At 37.6% G+C, this 22,784-nt stretch overlaps 1 protein-coding gene across 1 annotated transcript in view; it reads left to right on the top strand.

The window, feature by feature from the left end:
• LOC136885210 (clavesin-2) overlaps positions 1-22,784 on the top strand; it is a 195,441-nt gene that overhangs the window by 129,897 nt on the left and 42,760 nt on the right. The window contains exon 4 of the mRNA XM_067157638.2: positions 10,683-10,842. Within this exon, the coding sequence (XP_067013739.2) occupies positions 10,683-10,842 (160 nt within the window). The remainder of the gene's footprint in view (positions 1-10,682; positions 10,843-22,784) is intronic.

The raw sequence follows: 22,784 nt of genomic DNA, 5'->3' as shown, positions 1-22,784 counted from the left end.
ATAAGAAAACATAAAGGTCCAATAATACTGACTTGAGGAATTCCCCTCTTAATTATTACAGGGTCAGATAAAGCTTCGCCTACTCTAATTCTCTGAGATCTATTTTCTAGACATATAGCAACCCATTCAGTCACTCTTTTGTCTAGTCCAATTTCACTCATTTTTGCCAGTAGTCTCCCAGGATCTACCATATAAAATGCTTTAGACAGGTCAATCGCGATAAGTCCATTTGACCTCCAGAATTAAAAATACACTTAAGAAAATGGAAATTGCAACAATATGAAGGCATTCCTCGTTTGTGTTGATTTTCAAGATATGGAACAATGCCGTGTAGGGATGTAAACGATCAAAGTTTCAGACCCATTGGATTGTTGCTACAGGTCTCCCCACGTGATTGGTCGCGGAGGAATCAACTCCAGTATACGGACTCTGGTGTAGCGTAGTTGACTTGCAGTCTGTGCTATGAAGTGTTCCCCGTCAAACATGCCTCGACGACAGAGAAGAGCACGCTATGAACAACTGTCGTCGTTTGAGAGGGCTCGGATAATTGGGCTGTGCGAGGCTGGATTATCACTAAGGACTGTCGCTGCACGTGTTGGCCGACAGGGATCTACGGTACAACGAGTATGGCAGCAGTGGTCAAATGAAGGTACCCACACTCGTAGACCTGGCACAGGCCCAGCGCGACATACAACTGTGAGAGAGGATCGTCGCATAATTCGGATGGCCCGGATGGAACCCCATGCAACAGCAACGCAAATTCGAGCAGCTGTGGCACCCCACGTTACACAACAAACAGTTGGTAATCGCCTGCGTGCAGCTGGCTTACGAGCCCGTGTCCCTGCAGAAGGTATTCCATTGATCCGACAACAGCGACGTGTAAGGCTGGCCTGGTGTCGAGAAAAATCGACGTGGGTCAACTAATGGCATAGGGTCGTCTTTAGTGATGAATCGCGCTTCTGTCTTGCCCGCAGTGATCGCCGGAATCGTGTGCGCCGACGTACCGAAGAGAGGGGTCGCCCAGATCTTATTGTCGAGAGGCACACATGACCAACACCGAGCATTATGGTCTGGGGAAGTATTGGCTTTAATATGAAATCACAATTAGTGCTTGTTGAGGGCACTATGACTGCTCGACAATACGTTGATACGGTACTCAATCCAGTGGTTGTCCCTATGATGACGAACATTGGTAATGAGATGTTTCAGCAGGACAATGCCCGGGTTCATACTGCACGCATCTCCAGAGAAGCTCTCCACGGCATCACAACCTTAGAATGGCCAGCCAGATCCCCGGACCTCAGTCCTATTGAGCATGTGTGGGACATGATGGGTCGACAACTGGCCAACCGTCCTCAGCCACCCACAACTCTGGAAAAACTGACCCATGCAGTGCATGCAATCCAGGGCCTTATTGACTCTATGCCTCGACGAATTCATCAATGTATTGCAGCTCGTGGTGGGCACATCCTGTATTGATTGTTGTCCAAACTTGCGGTCAGAGGGACCTGAAAGTGTAATAATCGAATCACAACCGAACACTCGTCCTGCATGTTCAATTACAGCAATGTAGCATCACTCCTTCTGGGTGTTGCAATTTCCATTTTCTTCAGTGGATCTGCTATATCTTGCTGGAATCCTGCAAGTTGAGCTTCAGTGGAATAACCTTTCCTAAAACCGAACTGCCTTCTATCAAACCAGTTATTAATTTTCAAACATGTCTAATGTAATCAAAAAGAATGCCTTCCCAAAGCTTAAATACAACGCATGTCAAACTACTGGCCTGTCATTTTCAGCTTTATGTTTATCACCCTTTCCTTTATACACACGGGCTACTATAGCGACTCTCCATTCATTTGGTATAGCTCCTTCATAATCATGTGCTCGTGCTACCTCTGACAGAAACACCGATAAAAGTCACAGATACGCCCGTCGCCGATATCCTGAAATATCGGTTTAGGCTCATCTCTATCCCCCAAACATGGAATAGATATTTCATATTTCCGTGAAGACAAGTTCCCTTTAGGGGAACTTCCAAAAAATTATATTTCGTAAAATTTCCAAATCGTATGAGCAATACGTACAAGGACCAAGGGGAAAGTTTTCATTCCACTCTCCGTAGGGGAGGGGCGGGCCACCTAGAAGGTAACGCCTTCTCTCTGGCCAGAAAATTTAGCAGGTTTGGAGGATTGAAGGAGTTGGAAGAGGGAGAAACGGTGATGTGTTATATGCGGATGTGGTGGAGGTTTGGCCTCTTGGCTTGGGGGTGAAATTCTGGTCTTGTGCTTTTTATTGACAACTATACATTGGCTTACATACATTGAGTTATATACATTGAATTACATACATAGAGTTTACAAATACATATAGTTTGCGAGTTCGACGTGAAGGTTTAGTAAGGAGTACTAGGGTAGGGTTGCGATGTAAGGAAGTGGAGGGTTGTTGTAATATTGGCGATGGAGGTGGCTAGAAGGCGGAGAAGGTGTGGTATCGGGAGGGGCGGTAGGAAAAAGCTGGTTTGGCTAATGGGTAGGTAAACGGCTTGCCGGTGTGGGGTGGGTGGCGGGGCTGGCCGGGGCGACGGTGAGAGTTGTTAGGAGAGGAGCTCATAGTATGGGGTGGGAAGCGAGAGAGTTCCACTCGGTAGTGCTGACTGTGGATTCGGACGCCGGTGGTTATCAGGTGTTGTACTTCGTCTTCTGATGGGAGTTGTATCCGTACCATGAACGTTGGGCCGTTGCTGTTGTAGATGCGATATGCTCGGCGGGATGGGACGCCTGCTGTTTGGAGTTTTAGTAAAAAAAACGTTCCAATCGAATTTATCCCATACTATTTGGCATAATTATAAGAGTAGTAACATCGAGATAGCTGATGAATAAAAAACTATTCTTTCAATTCAACTTTACCTTTTATTTGTATCTAACAAGGGATTTTTTCCACCTATATATATATATATATGCAGTTTACTCGATAGACATTATATAGGATCACAATTTCTATAATTAATACATATGGTACCGACACACATGCAATAAATGAAGCCATCTTCCAGAGTAGCGGCCGAGTAGTAGCGTATACGAGTCCAACATTCGGCCGGCTGGATTCCTCGCTGCACACCCTCTTTTCTGCACAACTTCTAAGCAAAGAGAATGCTTGTGAGGAGCGGTAAGGAGTCTCGATTTTAAGATTGTATGGTCCTAGGAAACGTAGGTCCTAGGAAACGTAGACGTTGCATACAGGAAAAACAAGGAAACCTTTGGAGAAAGAAAATCTAGGTCTATGAATATTAAGAGCTCAGATGGAAAGCAACTTCTTAGGGAAAGAAGACAAAGCAGGAAGATGGCAGGAACATATCCAACAGTTGTATCAAGGCAAAGATGTAGATGATTTGGTTCTGGAACAAGAGGCTGTTGATGCTGATGAAATGGGAGACCCAATTTGGAGGTCAGAATTTTACACTTTTGAGAAACCTAAATAGGAACAAGGCGTCTGGAATTGATGACATTCCCTCTGAACTGACTGCCTTAGGAGAAACCAACATGGCGAGGTTATTCCATTTAGTGTGTAAGATGTATGAGAGTAGAGAAGTGCCATCCGATTTTCGGCAGAATGTTGTTATATCTATTCTCAAGGAAGCCGGTGCTGACTTCCACACCATTAGTTTAGTATCTCGCGACTGCAAAATTTTAACACGTCTTAGTTACAGAAGAATGGAAAGATAAGTAGAAACTGAGTTGGGAGAAAATCAGTTTGGCTTCAGAAGAAATATAGGAACACGTGAAGCAATCCTGACTTTACGTCTGATCTTCGGGGATCAAATTAAGAAGGACAAGCCCACTTATATGCCGTTCATAGATCTAGAAGGCGTTCGATAATGTTGACTGAACCAAGTTATTAAAGATTCTGAAGATGATCGGGATCAGATACCGAGAATGAAAAATTGTCTACAATCTGAACAAAATTCAGTCTACAGTGATAAGAAATCAGGGCTTTGAAATCAGAAGCAACAATCCAGAAAGGAAATGGCAAGGTTGAATTTTGTCTCTACTTTTCAATGTTTATATAAACTAGACAGTAAAGGAAATCAAATAGGAATTTGGAGGGGGAATCAAAATCCAAAGAGAACAAATCAAAACCGTGAGATTTGCTGATGATATTGTTATTTTATCTGAGACTGCAAAAGGTCTGGAGAAATTACTGAATGGTATGGACAGAGTGTTGGGTAAGGAGTACAAGATGAAAATAAATGTCCCAAAAGAAAGTAATGGAGTGGAGTTGAACGAAGTCAGATGAAGGAAATGAAGTCTAAAGGGTAATAGATCAATATTGTTACTTGGGTAGTAAAATGACTAATGATGGCATAAGTAAGGAGGGTATAAAATGCAGACTAGTACAAGCAAAGAAGGCCTTTCTTAAAGAAACAAAGACAAATGAATGAGTGCTCTTTTGGTTTTGATGCCCATCATAATACAAATGAAGTTTCTTCAAATACAGCTGAACATTATAGCTCCGTATATCATCACATCCAGTTTTGCTAATTAATGTGTGGTTGGGCGATTGGAATCATTGTCTATTGTGTGTATGTGATGTTTGAGTCGGTTTCCTATATATCATGTTAGACAGTTTGTAAGACAAATTAGCAGATGGCCGCGATGATACACAGAACAACGAGATAGTATAATAGGACACATCTTAAGACACCTGGGACTTGCTCAGTTGGTTTTTGAAGGACGTGTAGGTGGTAAGAACAGTAGAGGTAGAGCAATTTAGTTCTTGGTATATGACCAGCAGATTGGAGTATATGTAGGATGCAGCAGTTACGTAAAAATGATAAGGTTAGCACAGGATAGGATGGCATGGACCGCTGCATTAAACCAGTCTATGGACTGATGACTCAAACAACAACATCTGTGAATTGGTGTGAGTTGTCTAATAGATGCTCATAGAAGGCTAAATGTATGTTGTGTCTAAATTGCGTTTTTGTGTTCTGTAGGCCCTACTGGTGTGGACATTACGTTTTGTCTGGCCAATGTACGTGTCATTACAATTTAGTTCTTGGCATTTGAGTTCATATATTCCTGATTCGGAGTAGTGGCCTTTACATTTACAGTTTTCTTTCTGATGTGTTTGTTTTCAATCCTATTTTGAATCCTTTCTTTTTGAATATGTTAACTATTTTGTATGGTATGTGTTTTTATTCACGAAATTAAGAAATGCATATTTACCGTTTTCGGATAGGGGTTTGTTTAGGTTTTTCCATTGTTTTTATAGTAGCTGGTCTACTGTGTTGGGGTGGTGGTTGTTTCTAACCGCGATTTATTTTAGTATTCGTTTTTCATTGTTAAAATCTGTTTTACTCACTGATATAGTTGTTTTTTTAACCTGCCTGTATCAATCACTACTGATCTGCATTTAGGGCAGTCGCCCGGGTGGCAGATTCCCTATCTGTTGTTTTCCTAGCATTTTCTTAAATGATTGCAAAGAAATTGGAAATTTATTGAACATCTCCCTTGGTAAGTTATTCCAATCCCTAACTCCCCTTCCTATAAACGAATATTTGCCCCAATTTGTCCTCTTGAATTCCAATTTTGTCTTCATATTGTGATCTTTCCTACTTTTAAAGACACCATCCAAACTTATTCGTCTACTGATGTCCTCCCACGCATCTCTCCACTGACATCTCGGAACATACCACTTAGTCGAGCAGCTCGTCTCCTTTCTCCCAAGTCTTCCCACCCCAAACTTTGCAACATTTTTGTAACGCTACTCTTTTGTCGCAAATCACCCAGAACAAATCAAGCTGCTTTTTTTGGGATTCTTTCCAGTTCTTGAACCAAGTAATCCTGGTAAGGGTCCCATTCACTGGAACCATACTCTAGTTGGGGTCTCACCAGAGACAAATATGCTCTCTCCTTTACATCCTTACTACAACCCCTAAATACTCTCATAACCATGTGCAGAGATCAGTACCCTTTATTTACAATTCCATTTATGTGATTACCCCAATGAAGATCTTTCCTTATATTAATACCTAGGTATTTACAATGATCCCCAAAGGGAACTTTCACCTCATCAACGCAGTAATCCATGTTGTTCTCCCTCAAGTTTAAGTTCAACACAATTCATGGGCACCCATAGGATAGTTTGTAGGGAGGGGGGGGGGCTAGACCTGGGGGTATGTAGTATTTTTAATATTTTAGAAGGTGAGTGGCGACTTGTATTCCACGGTAGAATACTGTACCGTTCTCGTCCTCAGATTATGCCAGACTCAGCGGTAAGAGCACGTGGTAGCCGCTCGTAATAAAAAGGGCGATGCAAACGAAACTAACCTCAATATGAAGTAAATACCATACGTATATGGACAGGAAAACGCATATATAACTATGTGAATAAGAAAACAGAGTTAGGGGCAAAAAGGATTTATTAAACTGAAGGCATTAATATATTCACGCTACATTAACCACAGTATTAAGGAAAACCCAAACGAAGCCAAATGGCCATCAAAAAACAAAATATGTGCTGAGCACATTATATATCATATTTACATTAGGCAAAAATACAATAAAGCGGGTCACGGCCCGAATTAATTACGCCTGAAAAACAAGCTCCATGCATAAAAATAAAATCTGCACTGCTGCTATGAACATATTAACCCACATGAATACTGATGACGTGCAGCCTATAAAACAATGGCCTTATTTCTTATCTCTTATCACACACAAAATGAAATGAAATGGCGTATGCTTTTAGTACCGGGAGTGTCCGAGGACAAGTTCGGCTCTCCAGATGCAGGTCTTTGATTTGACTCCCGTAGGCGATCTGTGTGTCGTGATGAGGATGAAATGATGATGAATACGACACATACACCCAGCCCCGTGCCAGCGAAATTAACCAATTAAGATTAAAATTCCCGCCCCTGCCAGGAATCGAACCCGGGACCCCTGTAACCACGCTAACCATTTAGCCATGGAGCCGGACTTATCACACACAAACAGGAATGTACTGAAAAAGAAAGAAACACGCTCCTATATCTACCCTAATAATCCCTTATTCCCTTCTAATTAACTTATAGTCATGAAATAAGGAGCTCGAACATAAAGACAGCTCTGGACAAACTTTACGATACTTGAAATAAGACTCAAATCAGTGCCAATCTGGCTAACATTTAACAGTAAACCCTGTATTTAAAAACGATCTTTACTAGCGTGAAACTACTACCACAGGCATGCTTAAAATTTGGACATACAGAATTTAGTTTGTGTCGATCTCAGCATCCGTGGCGCTCACATGGTCGCAAACGTCACAACGGCTTAGGCCATCATCATGACAAACTCCAGGAGGCTAGTAGTGACTCCTGCGGTCCTCGGTGATGTTACCATTGTCCTGGGTATGTTGAACTCCTGCAATACATATAGTGTTAGATATCTTCTCTTCAGCGCTAGTAGTACACGTGTACAATGATTCTGCCCTTAATATTTGGCCTCAATTTGCTAAAACCTGTATACGAATTTAGTTCGATTCACGCACCATTAAATCAAGGACTCAACATCCGGGCACAATTACCTAAATGATCGTCACGGGTAGAGGTAACTACCTTAATTCAATTAAACTGATATCACTCGCGAATCGGAATAGTTTACACACCACAAACATTGTGCATTTAAAATCACAGTCAAAAATGATGATTCTCGAATATAGCAACTGGCTTAGTTCAAATATCACCAGAATAAAGCGTCGTTAGAAATATACAGTGTCGCTTAGCGAACAAGTAACACTGGCGAACAGAACAGTAATGAATAAGCTCTCCTCGTTCTTATAAAGACTCACTCGCATTCTTTTAAATCCGGAGAGTCCCCATGAGTGAATAGAATGTCGGTTCAACCACCGGTTGAGTTTAAACAGCGATCCGTTGAAAGTGCAAAATCTTTCTATCAATTTCAAGTAATCAACATTTCCACACACAGGCATTGGTAAAATTACGTCTGACACTCTGGACATATCAGAACTGTGGAATATCGGCGCAATGACTGATTCCTCTCGTAATATCTTACTGGTTCAGTCCTGTAGTTTACAAAGTTGAGTTATCCTGATATCGTAGTTCGGTCACTCATAGTCACCCCATACCCCTCCTAACAGCTTATGATTGGCTGATTTTGAACTCGCGGAACAAAGAGTGATGCAGCGGCTCTCTCCAGCGACTTCGTTCAAATTTGAAAGAATCGTTGGTAGAAGCAAATTACCGGCTGGTCTCTTATATTAGCGCGGCCCAGTATCCAACCGTCTTCTGACTCCCTCACAATGCTATGTTATGAAATTAGCCCACAGTGTTATGCATTATCAAATACTTGAAGCAGATAACGATATGGTTCAATACCACCCACGGTATCCCCTACCATTTCTACGTAATATCGACTTTTAAATCATATTCTTGAAAGAAAAACACCTGACTACATTAATTTTTTTCCTTTCGCTGAGAGCTGAAATGGGGGGGGTCTCCACCCCCCCCCCCGGGCATGGGCGCCCTTAACACCATCATTATTGTTATTTTGACCAAAATCTAACAATGAATATGTGTTTGCTTTACACAAATGACAAATTAGAGATCACACTTTGTTACAGGAGTATTAAAGCGGTTTTTGGTGTTGATCTCAGGGGATCTGAATACACTTCAGACGAAGACGACGAGACGACAATGATAACAACAACATAAATAATAACTTAAGAACTTAAATTATTATTATTGTGTGTTTAAAATCTCAGGAAATGAACTGTATGATATCCTCTCCAACTAGCTGTTTTGTTGACAACACACTCAGTCATTTTATACCAATATAATTTTTTGCTGAAGTTGTTCTGTTGGCAGTAAATTCAAAGTCATTTCTTGTTTCTATGGAGAATATGAACTTGTGTGCTCATGCCATGTTTGGGGGCATACACAGACAGGGGAGACTGGGGGAATAAATACTCCCCCCCCAAAAAAATGAAGTTTAGAACTTGTGATTAATAATGGCAACCATGTAAATGAAGATTTTAGGTAGCTCATTCTTTTCCTTTTAGTCTGAGCTATATATTTGCCAACGTGCTGATGTTTCCATTAATAAATATTACAGAGAGCTTGACCTGGCATTTAACCTTTACTCTTGTTGTATTTTGCAATTGTTGGGACAACACAGGTTGCAGGTAATTCCCATACATCATTAGCAAAAGATGACAAGGGTATTATAAGATCTCTGCCCAGTCTTTCAATTTTAAGAGAATGGGTTTTAGCCTTACTTTTACTGCCCAAAGAGTTGAGTGAGAAGAAATGTGGACCTGTGGAGAAAGGGTACAGTTAAACCATAATTTGAATGACCAACAGCACAGGGCTTTACAAACAATGGATGACATGAACAGGTAAAATATTTGGGATGTGACAAGTTCAAATCTTCAGCTGTAACACATGCACTGAGCCTTACCTCTCTGGAGCAGATGAGGACGACTATTCAACAATGGCACGATCTTTCTCCTTTTGTGCACTTACAATCAAATATTCTGCCTGCCTTATAACCTCTTAACTAAGAATTACTAACAACACATCATCATGCCAACATAAGAAGAACTCGATCATCAAACTTATAATGGAACCATTATGTGTGTTCAACAATTTTATCTTCAATTCAACAGAGCAAAGAAGAATTGAGCTCCAACATTTTAAGAACATTCTTTGAATTATATCATGTATTTTAACTTGACGTATTCGGCAACCTGGATCTCATTTTAATATGTATTTGTGACCTTGTCTACTTTACTTATAAGAATTTTTGGCTGATGATGTCCAAAAAAGAAGGACAAAACATGTCCCGACATTTGTTAATGTCACCCTAATTAAACACAATTTTTTAGTATTGAAAAGGTGGAACCTTCGATTGTACCCTTATCGACAACACAGGCTTTGCAATGAAATTCATTTTATGAAATAATTCATAACTTCAGACAGAGACATGGAAATAATTCTGCCTTAATCAATTCTGAAGATATCGTATGATTAAATAAAATATATTGCTGTTGATGCCATTTTGACTCAATGGCCATAATATATCAATATGGGTAAAATAGTATTTTCCAGTGAACTCAAAATATGGAAAATAAGTTTTTCTTCTAACAGCAATCATCCTGAACCAATGGACTCCATTTCTACACTTATGATTTTGCAACAGTGATATTTTCCCAACAACACATTGAGTACTGAAACATTTTGCTGTCTTACTAGTAATCACTGCCACACAAGAACGCTCTTTTTCATCCCTGAAATATTCAAAAGGTTATTTGCAGAATATAACTGTACAGGAAAGATTGAATGGGTCAGCTCTTTTGTATACACAGAAAGAATAATACGTGACAGTAGAAAATATAATCCATGAAGCTGGCAAAAGAACCCAGGAGACATCTGCTGTTGCAATCAACATCAATACAAATATGTTTTCATTAATTAATTGTGTTATTTTGAAAGGTTTGATTTAATGTTTCTAATTTCACAATATGCACCCAACATTATTTTATACTCCTCAAATTTGAATAATTTCTGCATATGCCCCAGGCCATGTTATGAGTTCTCTTCAATCTGATCACGTACTAGTGAGCAGTTAAAGATATAGTGGCTTATTCAGAACACAGTGGATGAACAGGATATTTTTCTGTTTCAGATTCTAACTTTCTACTTAGGTTTCTGCGAACAAAGAAGTTCAGTTGTCCACTAGCACAGGAAGCACTTGAGCGATATCTCTTGCTGAGGAAGACATATGGCATAGCATTCCAGAACTTTGATATTACTTTACCAGCAATGGATTACCTTTTGAATGCAGGGTAAGTTCTGAATTTATCATCTTGAATATTAGCCATTGTTAATGAAACATACGTTCCTCCCATCTGTCTTTTGATACATCAATACATTCTTACCAATCATAACATTCTGAAGATTTTGTATTATGTGGTTTCCTCTATAACTGTCTAGCATTCTGTCTGTCATTTTCATTATTTAAACATTCCACTTTCTCTCAAAAGTATACCCAGTCACAATTACATCAGATACTGAGGTATATAATACTCTTCAAAGGACATCCTTCAGAACATCCAGTTTTTGAATGTATTTTTAAGTTAATGTAATGTATAAAAATCAAGGTAACATTCAAGTTCCCCCCATAGGAAAATACATACATACATACATACATAAATATATTATCATTATAGACTGTTATGCCTTTCAGCGTTCAGTCTGCAAGTTTCTGTGAATTTACTAAATGTCGCCACAATCCTCTATTTGCAAATAGTACTGTGGCCTCATTTAGTTCTATACCTCTTATCTTGAAATCATTAGAAACTGAGTCTAACCATCACCATCTTGGTCTCCCTCTACTTCTCTTACCCTCTATAACAGGGTCCACTATTCTCCTAGGTAACCTATCTTCCTCCATTTGCTTCACACGACCCCACCACCAAAGCCGGTTAATTTGTACAGCTTCATCCATCGAGTTCATTCCTAAATTAGCCTTTATCTCCTCATTCCGAGTACCCTTCCTGCAATTGTTCCCACCTGTTTGTACCAGCAATCATTCTCGCTACTTTCATGTCTGTTACTTCTAACTTATGAATAAGATATCCTGAGTCCATCCAGCTTTCGCTCCCGTAAAGCAAAGTTGGTCTGAAAACAGACAGATGTAAAGATAGTTTCATCTGGGAGATGACTTCCTTCTTACAGAATACTGCTGATCGCAACTGCGAGATCACTGCATTAGCTTTACTACACCTTGATTCAATTTACCACCCTGGGAGAACATACAACCTAAATACTTGAAATTATCGACCTGTTCTAGCTTTGTATCACCAATCTGACATTCGATTCTGTTGAATTTCTTACCTACTGACATCAATTTAGTCTTACAAGTTATAAATCTCATTTTTCAACCGTATTGGAGTTCAGAGTATCAAATTATTATAATTAATGAACCACCTTTCCAATACATAAAATCCTTATATTTAGGATGAAACCATTTAATCACAAATTGGACATGTTTCACTCAACTTTGTGAGCATCATCAGCAATAGTTAACATAAATCATTGGTGGGTCAGGGCCCTGATCCTGGTGTATATCACAAAAGAATGTCTAATATACATTGATAAAATATATAAATTTAACAATTTAAAAATAATCAATAAGATTATTTATGTCTATTAAAACAATTTTAAAAATCAGATTGTTTAAAATGTAAAACGGAATGGATGGCTTAAATGTTAAAAATAGTATATGGTAATTAGATGTTCTTAAAAATCGTTGTCCAACATATCTACGCTCGATTATATTAAGACAGTTTATGATAAAATCAGTTTTTCAAATCAGGGTGAGTTCTTATTATAGACTATGTTGCTGTTTTTAAGAATAAACATGATGAGAAACGCTAAAATCGCACATGATGGTTGAAAAACGAGTTCACTGGTGATAAAATGTCGTCTAGATCGGCGTAATTTAGCCTTTATGGGACTCCTTGCGTTGTAATTTCTGCCGTTATTTTATGCAGTAATATGTTGAAATTGTTCTTCTAACGAAAAAATGCTGATCTATTATATCACTGGTGATAAAATGTCGTCTAGATCGGCGTAATTTAGCCTTTATGGGACTCCTTGCGTTGTAATTTCTGCCATTATTTTATGCAGTAATATATTGAAATTGTTCTTCTAACGGAAAAAATGCTGATCTATTATATGAAATTGATCGAATGTATCCTGAAAAAGACAAAAGGGGGAAAAATATGAGTGTCGTCTATTGGAAAATTTAAAGAGTGTAGCACTTTAAGGAGATGATAACGGAAAGCACTTACCCGTGTGTGAACTGGTCCCTTGGTTATTTACTTAGGTTTGACGGTAACTGGCTTACTGCTGCGTGTATTGTACGAATGCGGTCGCGGTGACGGGGAAGGTAGCGGTGAGGGGAAGGGAGGCGGGGCATTGCGCGAGTTGTCGGCCAATGGGGAGGATGCAATGGTAGGAAGCGTTGTGGGAGTGGCTACTGTTGTTGCTGATGCTACGGGAGGATTAAAAGCATGTTTATAATGGAAAATCTTCAGGAAATTATTAGCATTAATTCCGAATTTAGCAATTAAGTTGGGGATTTGTTCAATTATGGGACTGTTAATATCCGATACTTCATTTAAATTACTATCCTTATTGAAGTATTGGTCCAAAGAAATGTAAACATTTTCATACCCGGTCATTAGACTGCTTTTATTTACGTATTTGAGTATTTGCATATCTTGATCGATAGTGCTGAAATTATGCCCTGTGTCTCTCATATGAATACTCATAGCGGAATGTTTTCTGTGTTTCAGGGCATTATAATGTTCTAAATATCTTATTCGAAAACTGCGGCCAGTTTGCCCTATATAAGAAAAATTGCACTGCGTGCATTTGAGTCTATATATTCCCGAGTTTGAGTATTTGTCGTAAATTGTATTGACGGAATTAGAATTGAAAAAGATATTACGATTGGTGTTATAGGTTCGGTATGCGATGTTAATATTATGCTTATTTAATGGTTTAGTGACATTATAAATAGCTGGGTTGGTGAAAGTAAAAATAGCGAAATTTGTTCTTTTGGTTTTTTCGGGAACTAGTGTAGTTGAATTCTTTAGTTTAATTTTACCTATGATTCTGGTGATCATTTCAGGTTTAAAATCATTCATCATGGCTAGTTCTTTGATTAAACGTATTTCTTTTTCTCGATTAGCTTTAGAAAGGGGAATGTTCATGGCCCTGTGAATCAAGCTGTAAAATGTAGCTTGTTTATGGGAGCGAGGGTGCAAGGAATCGCTTTTTATTGTTATAGGGGCGGCAGATGGTTTCCTGTAAATTTGGTAAGTGAACTTATCTTTATCTCTAGTCAAGGTTAAATCTAGAAAGTTTAGGGAGTTGTTGATCTCGTCCTCTTTAGTAAACTGAATACTAGGGTTAAGGTTGTTAAGAAGCCTGAGTACGTTGTCACTATTATTCAATTGTTTATCTATAATTACGAATGTATCATCCACAAATCTCAGCCATAGATTTACACCGTTAATTTTGTCAATTATTAATTTGGTTTCCATATCGTCCATAAAGATATTGGCAAGAATGCCGGAAATTGGGTCGCCCATTGCTAATCCTTTTTGATTATATATTTTATTATTAAATGTGAAATAGTTATTGTTAAGTACAAATTTCAGTAAATTAATAAAATCATCTATTTCGTATCTGCTTAGATTATTTTGTTTCATAAGGTTAGATTTTACGATTTTAATTGTGTCAAATACGGGTATGTTCGAATACATGTTAGTGATGTCATAAGATACCATAACGTGATTATCTGTTAGTTTGAATGTGGACAATTTGTTGCAGAAATCTACAGAATTCTTTATGTAGGCTTTATTGTTGAATTTATAATGCTTATACAGGAAACGATGCAAAAATTTTGAAACGTTATATGTGGGACTATTTCTACAATTTATAATGGGGCGCATTGGGATTTCTTCTTTATGTATTTTTGGTAAAGCTCTGGCTGTGGGTAATTTAGGGTTCATTATGGTAAGTTTTTGTTGTTCGTACTCTTGTAAAAGAAAAGAAGACTTCTTTAACAGGTTCTTAAGGTCTCTTTGGATTTTTAATGTGGGGTCTTTTTCCACTATATTATAGGTTTCAACGGAAAAGAAGTTTTCGGTTTTGCTAATGTATTCTTCTTTATTCATTAGTACCGTTGTAGGACCTTTGTCAGCTTTTGTGACTATAATATTGTTGTTATTGATTTTACACTTAAGTTCGGTTATCTGTTTGTTAAAGTTTGATATTGACTTAGAATTCAATTCTTTAACTAAAGAGGGGAGATTCTTCTTTATTTCATATTTCTCGTCATTTCGATGTTCGATTGGGAGTTTTAAAATACTAGATTCAGCCTCGGCAATATTAGTAATGAGGTCGTCAGACTTATTGGAGTTGGGCCAGTTGAATTTCATACCTTTATGCAAGAGGTCCATTTCGCTGCTAGAGAGTGTGATATTAGATAGATTGATCGTGGAGGGAATATTATTTAAATGGGGTGTATGTGAGTTATTCATTCTGTGAGAGTTAACGGATTTTGTTTGTGAATCCTTAAGGAGTTTTAGTTTCTTCTCCAAAACTGATTGCTTATTGCTTATTGCAGCTGATACTTTTTCATTAACGAATTTAGAATAGGAGTCCCATTCTAATGGAGGTATGCTTGAAGAAATCTCTAAATGTGCATTATAGAGCCGTACATTCAATAATGCCTTTTTCTTATAGTGCAATTTGATTTCGTTTTTCAACCAAATGTCATTTACTTTCTTTTGAGTATTTAGGAAACTGGAAGAAAAATTATTTTTCCTTTGTGAGCTTCTTAAGAATTTTGGGATTAGATTGTTCTTTAAACATTCTTTTAGAAATATAATGTCCCTAGATATTTTATTGACCTTCACCTTGAGATTAAGAAATCTATTCTTTGAGTTTGCCTGGTTGGCTGTAACATTACAAGTTATAAATCTCATTTTTCAACCGTATTGGAGTTCAGAGTATCAAATTATTATAATTAATGAACCACCTATCCAATACATAAAAATAATGGCAGAAATTACAACGCAAGGAGTCCCATAAAGGCTAAATTACGCCGATCTAGACGACATTTTATCACCAGTGATATAATAGATCAGCATTTTTTCGTTAGAAGAACAATTTCAACATATTACTGCATAAAATAATGGCAGAAATTACAACGCAAGGAGTCCCATAAAGGCTAAATTACGCCGATCTAGATGACATTTTATCACCAGTGAACTCGTTTTTCAACCATCATGTGCGATTTTAGCGTTTCTCATCATGTTTATTCTTAAAAACAGCAACATAGTCTATAATAAGAACTCACCCTGATTTGAAAAACTGATTTTATCATAAACTGTCTTAATATAATCGAGCGTAGATATGTTGGACAACGATTTTTAAGAACATCTAATTACCATATACTATTTTTAACATTTAAGCCATCCATTCCGTTTTACATTTTAAACAATCTGATTTTTTAAATTGTTTTAATAGACATAAATAATCTTATTGATTATTTTTAAATTGTTACATTTATATATTTTATCAATGTATATTAGACATTCTTTTGTGATATACACCAGGATCAGGGCCCTGACCCACCAATGATTTATGTTAACTATTGCTGATGATGCTCACAAAGTTGAGTGAAACATGTCCAATTTGTGATTAAATGGTTTCATCCTAAATATAAGGATTTTATGTATTGGAAAGGTGGTTCATTAATTATAATAATTTGATACTCTGAACTCCAATACGGTTGAAAAATGAGATTTATAACTTGTAATGTTACAGCCAACCAGGCAAACTCAAAGAATAGATTTCTTAATCTCAAGGTGAAGGTCAATAAAATATCTAGGGACATTATATTTCTAAAAGAATGTTTAAAGAACAATCTAATCCCAAAATTCTTAAGAAGCTCACAAAGGAAAAATAATTTTTCTTCCAGTTTCCTAAATACTCAAAAGAAAGTAAATGACATTTGGTTGAAAAACGAAATCAAATTGCACTATAAGAAAAAGGCATTATTGAATGTACGGCTCTATAATGCACATTTAGAGATTTCTTCAAGCATACCTCCATTAGAATGGGACTCCTATTCTAAATTCGTTAATGAAAAAGTATCAGCTGCAATAAGCAATAAGCAATCAGTTTTGGAGAAGAAACTAAAACTCCTTAAGGATTCACAAACAAAATCCGTTAACTCTCACAGAATGAATAACTCACATACACCCCATTTAAATAATATTCCCTCCACGATCAATCTATCTAATATCACACTCTCTAGCAGCGAAATGGACCTCTTGCATAAAGGTATGAAATTCAACTGGCCCAACTCCAATAAGTCTGACGACCTCATTACTAATATTGCCGAGGCTGAATCTAGTATTTTAAAACTCCCAATCGAACATCGAAATGACGAGAAATATGAAATAAAGAAGAATCTCCCCTCTTTAGTTAAAGAATTGAATTCTAAGTCAATATCAAACTTTAACAAACAGATAACCGAACTTAAGTGTAAAATCAATAACAACAATATTATAGTCACAAAAGCTGACAAAGGTCCTACAACGGTACTAATGAATAAAGAAGAATACATTAGCAAAACCGAAAACTTCTTTTCCGTTGAAACCTATAATATAGTGGAAAAAGACCCCACATTAAAAATCCAAAGAGACCTTAAGAACCTGTTAAAGAAGTCTTCTTTTCTTTTACAAGAGTACGAACAACAAAAACTTACCATAATGAACCCTAAATTACCCACAGCCAGAGCTTTACCAAAAATACATAAAGAAGAAATCCCAATGCGCCCATTTATAAATTGTAGAAATAGTCCCACATATAACGTTTCAAAATTTTTGCATCGTTTCCTGTATAAGCATTATAAATTCAACAATAAAGCCTACATAAAGAATTCTGTAGATTTCTGCAACAAATTGTCCACATTCAAACTAACAGATAATCACGTTATGGTATCTTATGACATCACTAACATGTATTCGAACATACCCGTATTTGACACAATTAAAATCGTAAAATCTAACCTTATGAAACAAAATAATCTAAGCAGATACGAAATAGATGATTTTATTAATTTACTGAAATTTGTACTTAACAATAACTATTTCACATTTAATAATAAAATATATAATCAAAAAGGATTAGCAATGGGCGACCCAATTTCCGGCATTCTTGCCAATATCTTTATGGACGATATGGAAACCAAATTAATAATTGACAAAATTAACGGTGTAAATCTATGGCTGAGATTTGTGGATGATACATTCGTAATCATAGATAAACAATTGAATAATAGTGACAACGTACTCAGGCTTCTTAACAACCTTAACCCTAGTATTCAGTTTACTAAAGAGGACGAGATCAACAACTCCCTAAACTTTCTAGATTTAACCTTGACTAGAGATAAAGATAAGTTCACTTACCAAATTTACAGGAAACCATCTGCCGCCCCTATAACAATAAAAAGCGATTCCTTGCACCCTCGCTCCCATAAACAAGCTACATTTTACAGCTTGATTCACAGGGCCATGAACATTCCCCTTTCTAAAGCTAATCGAGAAAAAGAAATACGTTTAATCAAAGAACTAGCCATGATGAATGGTTTTAAACCTGAAATGATCACCAGAATCATAGGTAAAATTAAACTAAAGAATTCAACTACACTAGTTCCCGAAAAAACCAAAAGAACAAATTTCGCTATTTTTACTTTCACCAACCCAGCTATTTATAATGTCACTAAACCATTAAATAAGCATAATATTAACATCGCATACCGAACCTATAACACCAATCGTAATATCTTTTTCAATTCTAATTCCGTCAATACAATTTACGACAAATACTCAAACTCGGGAATATATAGACTCAAATGCACGCAGTGCAATTTTTCTTATATAGGGCAAACTGGCCGCAGTTTTCGAATAAGATATTTAGAACATTATAATGCCCTGAAACACAGAAAACATTCCGCTATGAGTATTCATATGAGAGACACAGGGCATAATTTCAGCACTATCGATCAAGATATGCAAATACTCAAATACGTAAATAAAAGCAGTCTAATGACCGGGTATGAAAATGTTTACATTTCTTTGGACCAATACTTCAATAAGGATAGTAATTTAAATGAAGTATCGGATATTAACAGTCCCATAATTGAACAAATCCCCAACTTAATTGCTAAATTCGGAATTAATGCTAATAATTTCCTGAAGATTTTCCATTATAAACATGCTTTTAATCCTCCCGTAGCATCAGCAACAACAGTAGCCACTCCCACAACGCTTCCTACCATTGCATCCTCCCCATTGGCCGACAACTCGCGCAATGCCCCGCCTCCCTTCCCCTCACCGCTACCTTCCCCGTCACCGCGACCGCATTCGTACAATACACGCAGCAGTAAGCCAGTTACCGTCAAACCTAAGTAAATAACCAAGGGACCAGTTCACACACGGGTAAGTGCTTTCCGTTATCATCTCCTTAAAGTGCTACACTCTTTAAATTTTCCAATAGACGACACTCATATTTTTCCCCCTTTTGTCTTTTTCAGGATACATTCGATCAATTTCATATAATAGATCAGCATTTTTTCCGTTAGAAGAACAATTTCAATATATTACTGCATAAAATAATGGCAGAAATTACAACGCAAGGAGTCCCATAAAGGCTAAATTACGCCGATCTAGACGACATTTTATCACCAGTGATATAATAGATCAGCATTTTTTCGTTAGAAGAACAATTTCAACATATTACTACATAAAATAACGGCAGAAATTACAACGCAAGGAGTCCCATAAAGGCTAAATTACGCCGATCTAGACGACATTTTATCACCAGTGAACTCGTTTTTCAACCATCATGTGCGATTTTAGCGTTTCTCATCATGTTTATTCTTAAAAACAGCAACATAGTCTATAATAAGAACTCACCCTGATTTGAAAAACTGATTTTATCATAAACTGTCTTAATATAATCGAGCGTAGATATGTTAGACAACGATTTTTAAGAACATCTAATTACCATATACTATTTTTAACATTTAAGCCATCCATTCCGTTTTACATTTTAAACAATCTGATTTTTTAAATTGTTTTAATAGACATAAATAATCTTATTGATTATTTTTAAATTGTTAAATTTATATATTTTATCAATGTATATTAGACATTCTTTTGTGATATACACCAGGATCAGGGCCCTGACCCACCAATGATTTATGTTAACTATTGCTGATGATGCTCACAAAGTTGAGTGAAACATGTCCAATTTGTGATTAAATGGTTTCATCCTAAATATAAGGATTTTATGTATTGGAAAGGTGGTTCATTAATTATAATAATTTGAATATCAATTTAGTCTTCGAAAGGTTAATTTTCATACCATACTCACTGTACCTATTTTCAAGTTCTAAGATATTCGGCTGCAGGCTTTTGGCACAATCTGCCATTAAGACCAAGTCGTCAGCATAGGCCAGACTGCTTACTAAATTTCCACCTAACTGAATCCCTCCCTGCCATTTTATACCTTTCAGCAGATGATCCATGTAAACTACGAACAGCAAAGGGGAAAGATTACAGCCTTGTCTAACCCCTGTATGTACCCTGAACCAAGAACTCATTCTACCATCAATTCTCACTGAAGCCGAATTGTCAACATAAACGCCTTTGATTGATTTTACTATCTACCTTTAATTCCATAGTCCTCCAGTATGGCGAACATCTTTTCCCTCGGTACCCTATCATATGCTTTCTCTAGATCTACGAAACATAAACACAACTGCCTATTCCTCTCATAGCATTTCTCAATTACCTGGCGCATACTGAAAATCTGATCCTGACAGCCCCTCTGTGGTCTAAAACCACACTGGTTTTCATCAAACATCCTCTCAACTACTGATTGCAACCTCCCTTCCAAGATGTCACTGAATACTTTGCCTGGTATACTAATCAATGAGATACCTCGATAGTAGTAGCAATCCTTCCTGTTCCCTTGCTTATAGATATATGCAATTACTGCTTTAGTCCAATCTGAAGGTACCTTACCAATACCCCATGCTAATCTTACTACTCTATGAAGCCATTTCATCCCTGCCTTCCCACTATACTTCACCATTTCAGGTCTAATTTCATCTATTCCTGCTGCCTTATGACAATGGAGTTTATTTACCATCCTTTCTACTTCCTCAAGCGTAATTTCACCAACATCATTTTCCTCCTCCCTTATGAGCTTGGTTGTTTGCAACACCACCAGGAAGATTTCGTTTTACGTTGAAAAGATGTTCAACATATTCCCTCCACCTCTCCAGCGATTCCCTGGGATCTATTATGAATTCACCTGAATAACTCAAAACACTGTTCATTTCCTCTTTCCCTCCCTTCCTAAGATTCTTTATTACTGTCCAGAAATGTTTCCCTGCTGCTTGACCTAGCCTTTCCAGGTTATTACCAAAATCTTCCCACAACTTCTTTTTGGATTCATCAACTATTGGTTTCGCTCTGTTTCTTTCATCCACATACAAATCCCTGTCTGCCTCGGCCCTTGTTTGGTTTCATTTCTGATAAACTTTCTTTTTACGTTTACAAGCTGCTCTCACTTCATCATTCCACCAAGACATTCGCCTTTTCCCATCTTTACAAACAGTTGTTCCTAGGCATTCCCTTGCTGTTTCTACTACAGCATTCCTGTATGCCACCCATTCTCTTTCTATATCCTGAACCTGCTTACTGTCTACTGTTCGAAACTTCTCACTAATCATATCCATGTACTTCCGTCTAATTTCCTTGTCCTGGAGATTTTCTACCCTTATTTGTTTGCAGACAGATTACACTTTCTCTACCCTGAGCCTAGAGATACTTAGTTGGTCTGTAGGCTCGAAAAATTACTAGAAAACTCGTACATTCCTAACAGATTTCCTGAATTCAAAGTTGGTTAAGATATAGTCTATTATGGATCTGGTACCCCTAGCCTCCCATGTGTAGCGGTGAACAGCCGTATGCTTGAAGAATGTATTTGTAACTGCTAAACCCATACTTGCACAGAAGTCCAGCAAACGCTTGCCATTTCCATTAGCTTCCATATCTTCCCCACATTTACCAATCACCATTTTGTATCCTTCAGGTCTATTTCCAACTCTCTATCCTTGCTGTTGACCCCGACCACGATGTCACTCAATGCTTCATAAAACTTGTCAACTTCATCCTCATCTGCACCCTAACATGGTGAATACACTGAGACAATTCTCGTCCTAATTCCTCCAATTGCCAAATCTACCCACGTCATTAGCTCATTTACGTGCCTAACAGAAACTATGTTGCATGCCCTACCCCATACTCTGCCCTTTCCTTTCTAACACCCGTCAAGTATACTTTATAATCTCCAATCTCTTCCTCGTTATCTTCCCTTACCCGAATATCACTTACTCCTAGCACATCCAGATGCATCCTATTTGCTGACTCAGCCAGTTCTACTTTCTTTCTTACCATCGAATTCCATTTCATTCGCCAAGTTGTTTCCAAGGAGTCCCTCGCCTGTCAAATGGGAGTGGAACTCCGTTACTACCATAGGTCCAAGGCTTGCTTAAAATGTTCTGAGCTCGGTAAATTCATGAAGCAGGTTGCTACTCTACTTACACGTACTCCAAGTGAGGATCTCTCCTCTAACGGATAATGGACGACCGGTGGATTGTGTAGTCCTAGACGCCTGAGCATATGGAGGGCCGTGACTCAGAATATGTCTGAGATGTCCACTCCCATTCCATAGCAACTGATATCCTGACTCTCAGGATCACTTACTAGGCCACTCAGCCTTTGCCCATGGTTCACGAACTAGGACATGACTACAGTAACCCATACCAGCAGACAAAAAATGTGGACATAAAAGTAGAGGGCTAATGTTTTGTGAACTATAATGTGTAGACTAAACTGTATTGGGTGAAAAAATATGAACAAATTAGTATGTGACAATTGCGAGTAGCGGGCATATCATCTTCAAAGCCATTATTTTGATGATATAGTTGATAAATTACTTAATTTTCTACAAACACTATATCACACAAGTTTACAATGAAAAGGTCAGTTACAGTATTTGTTTTACTTTGTTACTTTTAGTTTGAGGAATTCCTTGCATGATGGTAAACATTACTTTTAAAACA

This window comes from Anabrus simplex, chromosome 1 (genome assembly GCF_040414725.1).
Source record: "Anabrus simplex isolate iqAnaSimp1 chromosome 1, ASM4041472v1, whole genome shotgun sequence".
Lineage (NCBI taxonomy): Eukaryota > Metazoa > Arthropoda > Insecta > Orthoptera > Tettigoniidae > Anabrus > Anabrus simplex.
This window is presented reverse-complemented; position numbering and strand designations above follow the sequence as displayed.